This window comes from Dipteris shenzhenensis, chromosome 15 (genome assembly GCF_047967505.1).
Source record: "Dipteris shenzhenensis isolate YYH24624 ecotype China chromosome 15, Dip_SZ_1.0, whole genome shotgun sequence".
Classification (NCBI taxonomy): domain Eukaryota; kingdom Viridiplantae; phylum Streptophyta; class Polypodiopsida; order Gleicheniales; family Dipteridaceae; genus Dipteris; species Dipteris shenzhenensis.
Genome location: NC_141610.1, coordinates 24,318,133 through 24,330,945, shown reverse-complemented (window position 1 = coordinate 24,330,945; position 12,813 = coordinate 24,318,133). Strand labels below are relative to the sequence as shown.

At 43.7% G+C, this 12,813-nt stretch overlaps 1 protein-coding gene across 1 annotated transcript; it reads right to left on the bottom strand.

The window, feature by feature from the left end:
• Positions 1-2,095: 2,095 nt before the first annotated feature.
• Positions 2,096-10,462, bottom strand: LOC147893575 (pleiotropic drug resistance protein TUR2-like). Its single transcript, XM_087385852.1, has 24 exons — positions 10,058-10,462; positions 9,613-9,733; positions 9,428-9,516; positions 9,261-9,345; positions 8,948-9,107; positions 8,755-8,831; positions 8,538-8,591; positions 8,317-8,407; positions 7,928-8,229; positions 7,457-7,738; positions 6,872-7,188; positions 6,569-6,729; positions 6,374-6,477; positions 6,093-6,258; positions 5,829-5,966; positions 5,546-5,736; positions 5,108-5,440; positions 4,736-5,026; positions 4,511-4,594; positions 4,290-4,423; positions 3,973-4,200; positions 3,707-3,878; positions 3,178-3,432; positions 2,096-2,947 (listed from the first exon to the last, which is right to left on the bottom strand). Exons 1-24 carry the CDS (start codon positions 10,399-10,401, stop codon positions 2,675-2,677), a joined length of 4,452 nt encoding a protein of 1,483 aa, XP_087241978.1. The 5' UTR covers positions 10,402-10,462; the 3' UTR covers positions 2,096-2,674.
• Between the last annotated feature and the right edge of the window lie 2,351 nt (positions 10,463-12,813).

The following is a 12,813-nucleotide window of genomic DNA, read 5'->3' as shown; positions in this document are numbered from 1 at the left end:
TTTCTTCAAGCTCATTCTCCTTGTCTATACTACCCACCCTTTAATAGCAAATAGCTTTTGTTCTAGATGCTCCCTCCATTTTTCAAGGCTCTACACTACCATGGGCTCTACTAGCATGTCAAAGTATGTAGTAGAGGTGTATTTTTGGAAGAGAGATGTAAAGATATTGAGTGATAGAAAGAAAATGTTATGTACAATACATTATAATCTCTCTCTCTCTCTCTCACTCCCTCTCTTTCCCTCTCTCAAATAGCATACTGACAGTCAGCCAGGGTGAGGTGAATCCAACCGGCCGAGGCTGGTCATCACCTGGCCCGACTGACCAACACTGAAGGCTATAGAAACTCACCAAAAGGCTAAGGAGAGACTATGGTAGAAAGCGATAGGTTTTGGCAGGGTAATAGTGGCAAGGGCGGGGTCCTTTTATAGGATTTTGCCGCTCTACCGCGCAGTATGCCAACGTTTAGGATTGTGTATCCTCTCGAATTGGATGATCCAGGATGTCACACATGCCGATATGACATCTACCGCACGGTATAGATAGGTTATCGTGCAGTCTCATGACACCCTAAAAATAACCGCACAGTGTAGGTGCAAACCATGCGGGGTGGATCATACCGCTTGGTATGGATCGATACCACACGGTAGCCGATGTAAAGAACTGCATTTTTTGGCATTTAAGACGTCAAGCCACGTTCTTTATTCGAGAACTATGAATTTTTACTTTTTAAAACGTACTATTTAAATCCTTGTCCACTTGGAATCCTTCATTTGGATTTTGGCAACCTTCCATAGTTGCTCCTCCTCCTACTTTTGTACAACGAATGCAAAACTTACACAACATTGGCAATAGAAAATTAGTCGCCCTTCTTGTGTCCCCTTTCATGCCTCAACTACTATAGCAAGGATGCAAGTACATGGGAGAGGCTACGCCACCTAGCAGTACACATGCAAGATCGGAGGGTTCAACATAGAGGAGAAGACATTTAGTTTTTGCTTAGTTATGTTACATTAGTTAGCTTAGGTTGAGTTAGTCTAATATAGACTATAAAGCTAAGTGCTAAGTGCACTTAGCTTAGCATGAATTAATGTGAACAAATGGGAAATTTGAAGTTTGTCTGAGGGGAAATTATTTGCTGCAAAGCTCATAGGAAGGAGGACTATAAATGGTTTTAAAGCAAGTAGGCTAAACACGATCTCTCTCTCAAAGCAAGGGCATTTGAGGATTGGATTGTATTTGTGCCATGTGATTTTAATATGTAGAAATGCAAAAATGTTGACTTTGGTTCTATGGTGATTAAAATTATAGATCATGGTAAGTTACAAATTTTTGAAGTATGTAGAGCTAGTATGTGTCTAAATGTTCTCATTTTATTTAACATTGTACAACACTTTAAAGCTCATTTTATTCAACATTGTACAATACACTTTAAAGTTTATTGTTGGCTTTGGTTCTATGGCGATCAAAATTGTAGATCATGGTAAGTTAAAAATTTTTGAAGTATGTAGAGCTAGTATGTGTCGAAATGTTCTCATTTTATTCAACATTGTACAGCACTTTAAAGCTCATTTTATTCAACATTGTACAATACATTTTAAATTTTATTACCAATTTCTCATTGATAAACAACAAAAATGTAATATAGATTATATTTTATTGCGTATCTTAATCTTTTGTATTACTTTGATTTGTTGCTTTTAGGAAAGACTAAAATTGCATTGTTCTTTGTCTTACTTTAGAACAAAAGTATAGCTCTATTCACTCTTCTTCCCTTGAACATAAGATAGGGATGGTAATTTCAATGTAATACCCAAAAAGAGGGATAATAAAAAGCCTCCCATTTGCTCAATTCAAAAATGTATAATGGGTTCAAATTTTAATTCATCTATGTCTAGGATATGTGAAATATACTCTAGATTATATTTTATGGATATCTTAATCTTTGGTATTACATTGATTTCTTGCTTTTAGCAAAGACTAAAATTGCATTGTAGAACAAAAGTGTAGCTCTCCTTTCTCTTGGACCCTTGAACATAAGATAGGGATGATAATTGAGATGAAAATACACCCAAAAAGGATTACTAAAAAGTCCCTCCAATTCAAAATTGTATCATGGTTCAAATTTTAATTCATCCATGTCTAGGAGTCTCGTTGGACAAGAAAGAATCCAAAATAGGTTTTGAAATCCCACCACCTTCCTCTAGGTGGTGCCTCCATGTTTGGACACTTAAAAGTAAGGGTGATACTCACCTTGACATGGTGAGAACTATCTTTGAGCAAATCTACATGCTCTCTAATCTCCAAGTTTGCCATGGAAGTACAATATTTGCGAGCCTTCTACGTTGACGACAAAAAACAAGGGAGCGTCACTATGAAGGAGCGGTGTATGAGCGCAACTCCAAAATGGACCATGATGAGGTGAGCCAAGGATGCAAATCTGAAGTCCCAACGTACAGTATGCTATAAGATGATGAGAGAGAAAGGCTAAGCATTGGCCGCCGTCTTAAGAATACACAGTAACACAGTTGAAAGATCAAGGTGCTAATAAGCTCTGGAATGACAAAAGTAGCCGTGGCTTCTGCCTTGAAATTCGATGCACGTATATAATGACTAGTCCGGCGCCGATTCACAAGGTGCTCCAACATCCGAAAGCATCCAAGCATGCATCCATGATCACCGCCTTTGGAAATTGAGGTATTTGATGCAGAATGCAAATACGAACGCGAACAGAACCACAAACACCACATGCATTGCCGCAACCACTCCCAGAAAGCTATGGCGGAATCCGAAGTACTCTTCGATGTATTGGCTTACAATCCTCGTTCCGGTTCCCGGGACATCCAGTGTGGAGTCGTTTAGGTCACCTAATTGGGAGGCAATGAGCCCGTACAGCGTCCACCCGACGGGTCCGGCCCAGTAATACCATCTCCACCAGATGGGAATCGCCTGAACGGATCAATTGGAGTGTTAGATTAGAATGTGCGAGAGTTGAAAGACGAATGTCCTTGATTGCAAATGTGCAGCATTTCCAATCAAGCTAGCTGCAGGTATACGATCCACCAGATGGGAATCGCCTGAACGGACAATGGATTTAGAGCGAGACTTGAACGACAAATGTCCTTGATTGCAAATGTGCAGCATTTCCAATCAAGCTAAGTGCTGGATTGGTGGCTTACCGGGCGAGGAATCAGAAAACCCGCGAAGAGATTCCAGAGACCGTAGAAAGCCGAGGCAACAATGGCGGCGAAGTGATGGCTCGGCGTCACAGCCACGCACATCATGCCGTAGTAAGTGAAATACAGAAAGGAACAGAACATGTAGAAGACGAACCAGAGGAACTTAGCAGCCGTCCACTGGAAGTTGATCATGGAGTATACGATCAAAGCATACAAGATTGTTTGTACTAACGTGTAGGGTATTTCAATCAGAGCCTGTTACAAAAGAGTAAGAAATCCCACCGAGTTTTTAGCAGAAATTATGAATTGATGCGATGAATCAATTTATCGATATTATGAATCGGTGATCGACTGATCATTCAAATTCCACCGAGATTTTAGCAGAAACGATGAATTGATACGATTGAATCAATCTGTCGATACGATGAAACGATGATCGACGGAAAAGGTTCCAGACATTCATACGAAGATTCAGCAGACAAATGCGAAGTTTCATTCGGAATGATAATGGACTCAGTGATTTGCATACCTGAGCTAATGCATACGGTAATGCTGAGTACATCCCGGCTGCCCTCTCGCGGTAAAATACAGTCCGCTCGACTCCTACGACTGGTTGGACTGACGAACAATTGCTCACTCCGATGAATAATGTGGCCGAGTACATAGCTCCCATGATGTTGAAAAGATCTTGCAGTGATTTCCTGCAAGCAAAGTAGGCGATGCTTGAAATAATGGTTTCTTGTGTGAGAGTACCCTGAAACTAGATGAGCGAGCTCGATCAACGTGTACACATACGTTTTCTGTCCGACATTCCAATAGATCGAACCGAACATAAGAGCGGTGACTGTCGTGAAGAAGAACCTCACGACGTTGTAATAGGGATTTCGCCAGTACGACACATGCTGCTTCCACAGGCAAGCCAGACATTGCATCATGAAGTTTTGAGAATACTTCGCTGAGAAGTGCAGCTCCTGCGAGCCAGCCGATGGAGTGCTCAACTCCTTGATCAGTGCTTTGTTCCGCCTGGCAAACCGGCATCCATCGCTCCATTAATACGATTCGACACAAGAAATTAGCTCCACAAATTGGAGAGATGCACCTCGGAAACGTACTCGTAGAGCGCGGAATTGCGAAAAGTCTCGGCAAAGTTGACGTTGAGGCGGGTTTCAACAGCCTGGGAACTGATTTCCAACATCCATGTGGCCGGATTATATCCTTCTTTGATTTTCGGTACGCCCGGAATACTCTGGAGGAATGTAACAACAGATGCCATTAGCTATTTCCAGTGCAAGATCGAAAGCATTCCACTCAGAGCTAGGCGATAGAAAAATACCTCGAAGTACTCGATAAGGTTCTGCGAGTGGCGTCCAAGAGGACCGCAGTAGATAACCTGCCCTCCCCGTTTCATGAGAAGCAACTGCAGGAAAAAAAGCTCAAGAATTTCGTCGGATATCTTCGATGATCAAACCAGTAATGTCCGTCTTGATCGATCGCTGAGTGAAAAGATTGCCGCATCGATGGAAATGCAGAGACTGTAAATTATGCGCTCATACTTTACCTCATCAAACGCTTCGAATATATCAATGCTGGGCTGATGAATGGTGCACACCACTGTTCGCCCTGTGTCGACAGTGTTACGAACCGTTCGCATGACTATGGCTGCGGCTCGAGCATCTAGCCCAGACGTCGGTTCGTCCATGAAGATGACGGACGGATTTGCAACAAGCTCAACAGCGATCGTCAATCTTTTCCGTTGTTCGGTTGACAAACCATTCACGCCCGGAAGACCTACGAGGGCATCTTTGATGGATGAAAGTTCCACCAGCTCCATCACCTCATCCACGAACATCTAACGCACATGAATCGCACTAGTTAATGGAATTCGAATGGAAATTTTCATCAGAAATCTGATGGATCCAAGACTCCTTACCATCTTCGTTTGCGAGTCGACCTCCTCGGGCAGGCGGAGCCATGAAGAGTAAATAAGCGACTCGCGAACAGTGACATTCGGTGAATGTATATCATTTTGCTCACAGTAACCTGAAATGCGAGCAAAGGTGTCCTGATTTTTGGGGTATCCGGATACGGTTATACTGCCCTCTATGTAGCCACCAGTTTTTCTTCCAGCCAGAACATCCATGAGAGTAGTCTTTCCAGCACCACTCACTCCAACCAATGCTGTGAGCACACCAGGCCTAAAAGCTCCGCTTACATCCTGCAGCAGTTGCAACCTGTCTTCTCCAACTCCATGTTGCTTCATTTCCTGTTTGACATGCAAAAATGCATGTTAATAACGTGTCCTGAACCAACTAATCATCGTTTCATGATCAAACAAAGAAACTTGTGACCTGCGTTCTGTACAACTTACCGCAGGCATGTCGACATAGTAGCATATATTGTCGAAGGCAACTGCTAGTGGTTGAAATGGTAAAACCATCCCTCGCTTCGGAGCCGCATCAGATGCAGCATCAAGGTGTTCGGAACCAGCATCCGATGAGACGCTTGACCACCTTGCCTGAAGGTCGACATTGCTCGAGTTACGCACTTGAAGGTCAATGCCTGTTTCAATCCACACAACGGATGCTATAAGCTTCCCCAAATGGCAATGGAAGCCAATAGTGATCAAAAATCGCATTGCAACCGTAATGTACCTTCTCTCTTTGACCCACTAGAATGGATTGAGGGAGACCGCCTTTTTGAGCGAGATATTATAACCGCCTCTCCGGTTCGATTTGCATGCTTTTCTTCCAGTACTTCCTCTGAAACAATTGCTTGTGGCTCGCCAAGAGCTGCACCAAACGTAAAATTGACAATCCCCCAGTACTCAGAAAACACTGATTTTTAGGAACAACGTTAGGTTGCACAAACAGGATTCCAAATTATAATGATGCTTACTAGTAGGGAGGAAAGCTTACGATTTAGGTACGCCAATGCAAGTGTAAACAGTAGATTAAAAAGTATTACAAATCCGCCCAGCGCCCCAATGCTAAGCCAGAACCAGTAAGGGTCGGAGAACATTCCCCTTGATTTCAAAAGAGCTCTCCCTACTGTCGTTGCATCAATGCTAGGATCAGGATTTGGCTGGAGTCAGAGACAAGTGGATTTTATGCAAGGCAAAGCAAATCGTTGGTTAGCCTTAACACATACACCTAGCTCTTACGAAGTCAAATGCTTTGAAGTCTAGCACTGTACTTACTTTGTCCCAACGAGGTGCCAGAAACTCATTGAGTGTAATAGCGTTTTGTCCGTACATCAAAGGTGAGATCCAGTATCCCCAAATCCACCAATCCGGTATATTTTCTGTGAAAGTGTAAGCAACAAATATTTAGTCATTACTTGTACAGTAACCTTTTTAATTCTTCCTATAGTGCGATATGACTGGATAAAGCACCTTTGGAGACCACGAAGCCACCACACACGAAGATGACCACCAGTGCAAAAGAACCAAAGGTGTTTGAGATTATCATGGTTCGGCCCACTGCAGCAATGAAGCGGAACAGTCCCAATGACATTTGATGAACAAAGAAAAGTACCAAGAATTGTCGGAAAAACCTGTTAATATCCCCAAAATTTAGTAACGAGAGGGAATATTTTACTGAACTAGAAAGGCTGCCAAACAATACGGTTCTAATTTGTAAGGGATGGTCAATTCAAAGCACTAAAAGTTGCGGAAAGTTTATAAAAGCACCAGTACCTCGAAGCTTCAGGTGCATAGCCAACTACATAATATGTGAGAACCACCCATATTCCAGATTCTAAAAGAGAGAGTGGTATTCTCATCACCCAGGTTGGCAATGAAAATACCCAAGCTGGGTACAGAAGTAGATCTCTTTGTTTGTAGAAGACAGGAAGCCGGAAAACCGTCATAGAAATCTCAGCAAAACCATTGAACATTGTACTGACAAGGGAAAAAAATAGTGCCCCCAGATACAAATTGCCATCTCCTATTGTATCATGGTGCATCTTTGTTCGCAAAAAAACGGTCATTGTAATCATCGCATTCAAAGAGATCTGTGATTTAACATAGGTACAATCCAACACAGAATGATTATTTGCATTTCAGGATTTCACAAATACATGTATCTTCATAAAACTAGAATATATCCAAGGAAAGAAGTATACAGAAATGAGTAAATGAGAAAAATAAAACATAAAAATAACTTGTAAGTAAGGTACGCAAGCATAAGCTCTCATGTGGGTTTCGAATTCTATTGGGTTTAGGGTTTAAGATATGACAAATGTGAAAAATGGTTGTTTAATAGTACTGTGAGGCAGTTACCTGAAAAGTCTTAAAGATGTAAACAAAAGAATTGCGCTTCATCAGCAGCCATTCTCTTGCAAAATTAGCCTTGAGTAATTCCGACTTACTCAAGCCATATTTTTGAGTCGCTAAAGATGCAGGATGGCTCTTGGACTTGTCAAATGGGACCGCAAGCTCCTCCAAAATACGCTCACCCACATGAAAGGAGTTGAATGTTTTTGCAAACTCAGTCACTGGTACGTAACGGTATGGTCGATTCTTATCGGCCCAGTATTGCTCCTGATCTTTCCTTGAGGTAACCTGCTCCAACAAAAGCAAGTTCCTCCATTGACATCTTGCTTTTCTGTGGAAATTGAAGCATGATGGACAAGATTTTACTTTCTTCTACGACTCAGAAACACAGCATAGTCTGGTTAAACGCTCAGAATTTGACCTTTCGCATCCAATGCAAAACCCACGAAATTAAGCAGCGCGTACTGTCGCAATTACCTCCTGCAGAAAGTCGGCCACACTTTTCCTCTCGGGACATTTGAACCCTATATGTTCAAAGAAGTCCAAAACCAAATTTCGAGGTCCTTGATATACAATCTGACCTTCAGACAGTAAGATGATGTCATCGAAGAGCTCAAATGTTTCAGGAGCAGGCTGAAGGAGTGAGACAAGCATGGTTCCGTCCATCACATGGACAGTCTGCCTTAAGCATTTCACAATCTGGAAAGTGGTCGAGCTATCTAGCCCGGTGGATATCTCATCCATGAAAAGAGCTTTGGCAGGGCCAACTAACATCTCACCTGTAAGGGTATCACTCTTCTACTGTTCAGAAATCATGGAACACCAACAAGAGGTAATCTCAACTTTTACTAAAACCCACATCTCACCAGTAGTGACCCGCTTTTTCTGTCCCCCAGAAACGCCTCTTCGCATCTCATCGCCAACTAATATATCAGCACATATGTCAAGACCTAAAATCTGTGGCAAGATAAGATTGAAGTAAGTCTGCGCAATGGGCGCAATACTAGTATAGAATGGAGGTCACAATTCAATTTGATGATTGTCGAAACTTTCTGAAACGGCATTGAAACAGTAATTCAAAGCCCACCTTCAACATATAATCTGTCACGAGACTTGTCTCTGCACCTTCCACAGCTGTTGCCTGGAGAAATGAGGTAGGAAAAATGAGATCTTTGGGAAATTCTTGCACACGCAAAGTGTCTCAGGCTAGAGAGGACGGTCCTATAAGCTCAAAAAATCGCTCGAGCGGATTAATTCATTTGATAAAGGAGAGTGTCAGTGCCACCGCACAGATTGCAAATTACCTTCATGAAAACATCTATATCAGGATCCGGTTTTATACCGACCTCCTTCTCTCTTCTCGACAACTCCGTCAGCATTTCTGTTGAGATGCAGTTTAGATATCCGCTTAAATCGGTGCCGCAAACCTTCGATATTGAACAGAAGAGAAGAAGAGAAGAGGTCCAGTGGAATTCAAACTCTAAGGTTAGTACGTACCATATCTTGTTCCCACTCCCTGACATCTTCCACAGAAGTCCAATGTTTCACGAACAGTCATTTCCCCAATTTGCACATCGTGCTGGCTGATGTATGCTGATGTTCTTTGAGGAACGAACTCAGTTAGTTCGTGCCCATTGTAGGTAACCCGGCCTGAAACCTGCGAAGAGTATGGAGACGACTGGCATTATAATCGATTGCAATGGCGAGGGCAAGGTGTGCGTTGTTAGATTATACAGGGAGCTGCAGACGCTTCTCGCAACTCTCAAGTCGGTAAAAATGCAGGACCAACTAAGTGTCTGCCTTTTCTTACGCGGAGATCAGGATCAAGTTTCCCAGCTAAAGCCAAGAGCAGGGTTGTTTTGCCGGATCCTGGGGGTCCAAGAAGAAGGGTCATCCTGCAGACTTCAAATTCAGCGTTAAGATACAAATATACACCCAGCTCCTAGCTGCTCTGTAACAACTGTGCGACAGACAAACCTTGACGGCTTGATGATACCACTGACGTCGTGGAGAATTGTGAGAACGCGTTTCCTTGAGGGTGCGAGCCGCAGGCGGCTTAAAATTCCCTGTATCAATGAATCCCATCATCAGAACCTCCTTTGGAAAGCTCCTTGTAGATGTAGAATGACAAGCAAAACTTTCTTGCAGAATACAGAAATTACCTCCACGTAGTTGACGGTGAAGTTGTAGAGTGTCGGGAGCGCTCTGCTTCCCACATAAACATCTGCATTGATGTTGAGATGCTCGAATCTGACTTCGATCTTAGGGAGATCGATTGCCACCCTACCGTTCGACGCATTTTCGTCAAGGAAAACTCAACAAGAAAACAAAGCACGATGAAAAGAACCAAGCACCAATTTTCAATCAACCAGCTGGAAATTGGAACACGGCGGAAGCTAAGTAGCTTTCCTTGTGTAAGTTTCAATGGCGCAATTACTTCCGAGAAACGAATGAGCGAACAAGACTCAAGACAAGCATCCGAGCTAGACTTTAGCCATTGTGTAAGCTTCAGCTAAGGAAATGCAGGATGCAGTCACATTCTCGCATCGCAGCAAAGCATGGCATATTGTAAACTGATTGGAACACACGCGAAAGGCAAACGCTTACTTGTCAATTCTCTCCCGCAGCTTCATGAGAAAGCGCTCATTGTCCTCTTCGGCTACGCGCAATATCTTCTCGATAAGCTGTTGCTTGTCTGCCAGAGCGAGCTTGGTAACGTCGACCTCCTCGTGGACGATTCCGCCGGTTTCCGTCACGTTCTTGAGGATGGCCTTCCGGAGGCGATCGTAGGTGGGGAGCTTCTCGAGGGCGGCCCATTTGAGAGCCTCTTCATCGTCGCCCTCACGACGGAGGGTGGAGGAGCGGGAAAAGACGTTTTCGGAGGCGGAGAAGAGGCGAGTGCTGGCGGTGCGGCGGTCACCCCAGATCTCAGCGGGGGAGGGGGATGCCATGGAAATGCGGAAGGCAAAGGGAGGATCGGAGAGGCAGGGGAAGGATAAAGAAGCTAAGCTGAAGAAGCCACGGGTATGCGATGAAAAGCGTGCTGAATCGAAGATAAGCAAAAGGGAAGACGAAGAAGACGACGGGCTGGCGGACTTTGTAAGCATGAATTAAGATCTTAATTAGGCGTAATTAACTTTCCCGGCGCCGGGCTGTACGATTCCCGGCAAAGAAAACCGGTTATGGAGAATAGTGCGACCGGTCGCCGGGAACAGAGCCGGTCGTCGGCCCAGACGGCGACCACATCATTCACTTCATGAGTGACCCCGGCTGTGGAGCATCGGGCAGCGGGCAGCCCGCTAGAGTGCTCTAAAAGGAAGCCCTGCCGCTGCGGCCGCTGTCTTAGGCGGCCCTCCGCAGTATCTGTTACCGTCCTCTCCTTACCACGCTCGTCCGCGCCATGATTTTGTAGACGTCGTACTTTTCTCGGCGAACTCCCTTGTTGTGTCCTACCTGCCTGCCCGCCTGGCATTCCCCTCTGCTCCACTTCAGCTCTGCGAGTGTCATGCCGACCTCCGTGGCCAGAGGTCACCTCCCACGTCACACCCTTTTCCGCCACGCATGTCAGTTTTGTATCGTACACACAACCCTGCCAATTTGCTGTTTATCCACTTCCCAGCCGCCAGCCTCGCCCGCGTTCCCCGCGCGGCCCCGGGTTCGTTATTCCTCCAGCTGGCAGTCCGAGCTCCACCGTGGCAAGGGCGTCCATGGCCACGTCACCCATTTACGTCGCTCTGTTTCTGCATATGCGCTGCAAGAAGCTTCGTATAAACAAAGATTCTGTTTTTTTTTTTTTTTTGGGGCTTTAACGACATTCGCATTGATTCGGCAAGGGTGGCCCATGGATGGCCTGAACGTCGAAACAAGTGACCACTATCATCATCGCCTTTTGGAGTTGTGGACCTTCTAAATTCCCCTTTTTAGCGAATGCCGAAAAAGCGCCTCTGCTATATGGCTACAAAACAAACGCAGATAGTGTCCGCAATGACGATTTGTCCCTGACATCACGATTTGCCTTCGGGAATAAAAGATTCTCGCGACCTTCCACTCTTTTATCATATTGTTGACCGTTCATCCTCTAATAAGCTTCCCATGGGAGCTTCTTCCTTCCAAATGTACAGAATTTTTTGGAGAGGCTCCACTACATTTTTTGGAGCGAGAAAGTTTTTATATATTTTTTATAAATACAGAACATTAATAAATTATATATACTTAAAGAGATGGCCAATGGAGGCAACAATCTCATTCTATCAATGGCAATTCTTGATAGCAACACCTCATAGGTTGCCGTTCATTCCTATACTATATATATACCCTAGCTTTTACGACTTCCAATTTCTCTTCCAATCCAGAGCATGAGAACTTCTTCCTTTAAAATGGAGATATGCTCTGCAATCCGAGCAGAATTTTTTTCAAGAGGCTCTACTAATTAATGGCACTTCGTAAGTTGTTGTAAGTAGAGCCTTACACTCAAAAACATCCTCAAAGTCACAAAAAATCATGGAGTAGGGAATCGGCATCAGGAGCCGATTCTTGGGAGGAAAATCGGATGCCCCGATTTTTCGACCGAAAATTGACGACTGATGCTGATTTTCGACCGTTAGCGAAGGGGGGAGGCGGTGCCAATGCAACACGTGGCGTTTTTGAATTTGTCAAAATGGCGACATGTGATGACTTGTTGGCGCGCGTGATGATCGGACTCGTAACTCTGCAGGTGATGACCGGCTGGCGCCGGTTTGTGGACTGTGTGAAGATTATGGTTTCGAAGATTGCGGGATCGGACGGTGAGGATCTCTCCTCTGTTGACCCCCGCTGTGGAATTTTGTTGTTAGGGTTTTAAGTTTACTAACATAATATACCAATGTGTTTGAAAGGGCCTAAGACACTGTTTAGCCTATTATGCAAGTATTGCATTTAGGGTAAATCTTCCTATTATGCAAGTATTGCATTTAGAGTAAATCTTTCTTCCATTAAGTTTGACTGACTTGCACTTTATTCAATAGTAATTTCTCTTATATATGTTTGACGACATCTTTTTTTGCCCAATGTCTTCCCATAGCAAGGCTATAGCATGGTTCTCTAAAAACATAAAATTTGGCATCTTTTGTCCATGTCTTTGTAAGGGTGGGTGTAAGGTTACACCAATATATTAATAGATTTCTATCTATGATAAAAAAATTGCCACCAATCGTTCTTTCTTCTTTTTCTAAAAAAAAACTTTCTTTCTTTCTTTTTAAAGGCATATACAATATATCTATATACCTTATCATGTAATGGCTATGGCATCAAACAATGAAAGTCGTAAAGGTACATAGATGCTAACCACTCCCCACACCAACGATGAAACTCAAATCCACAAACCA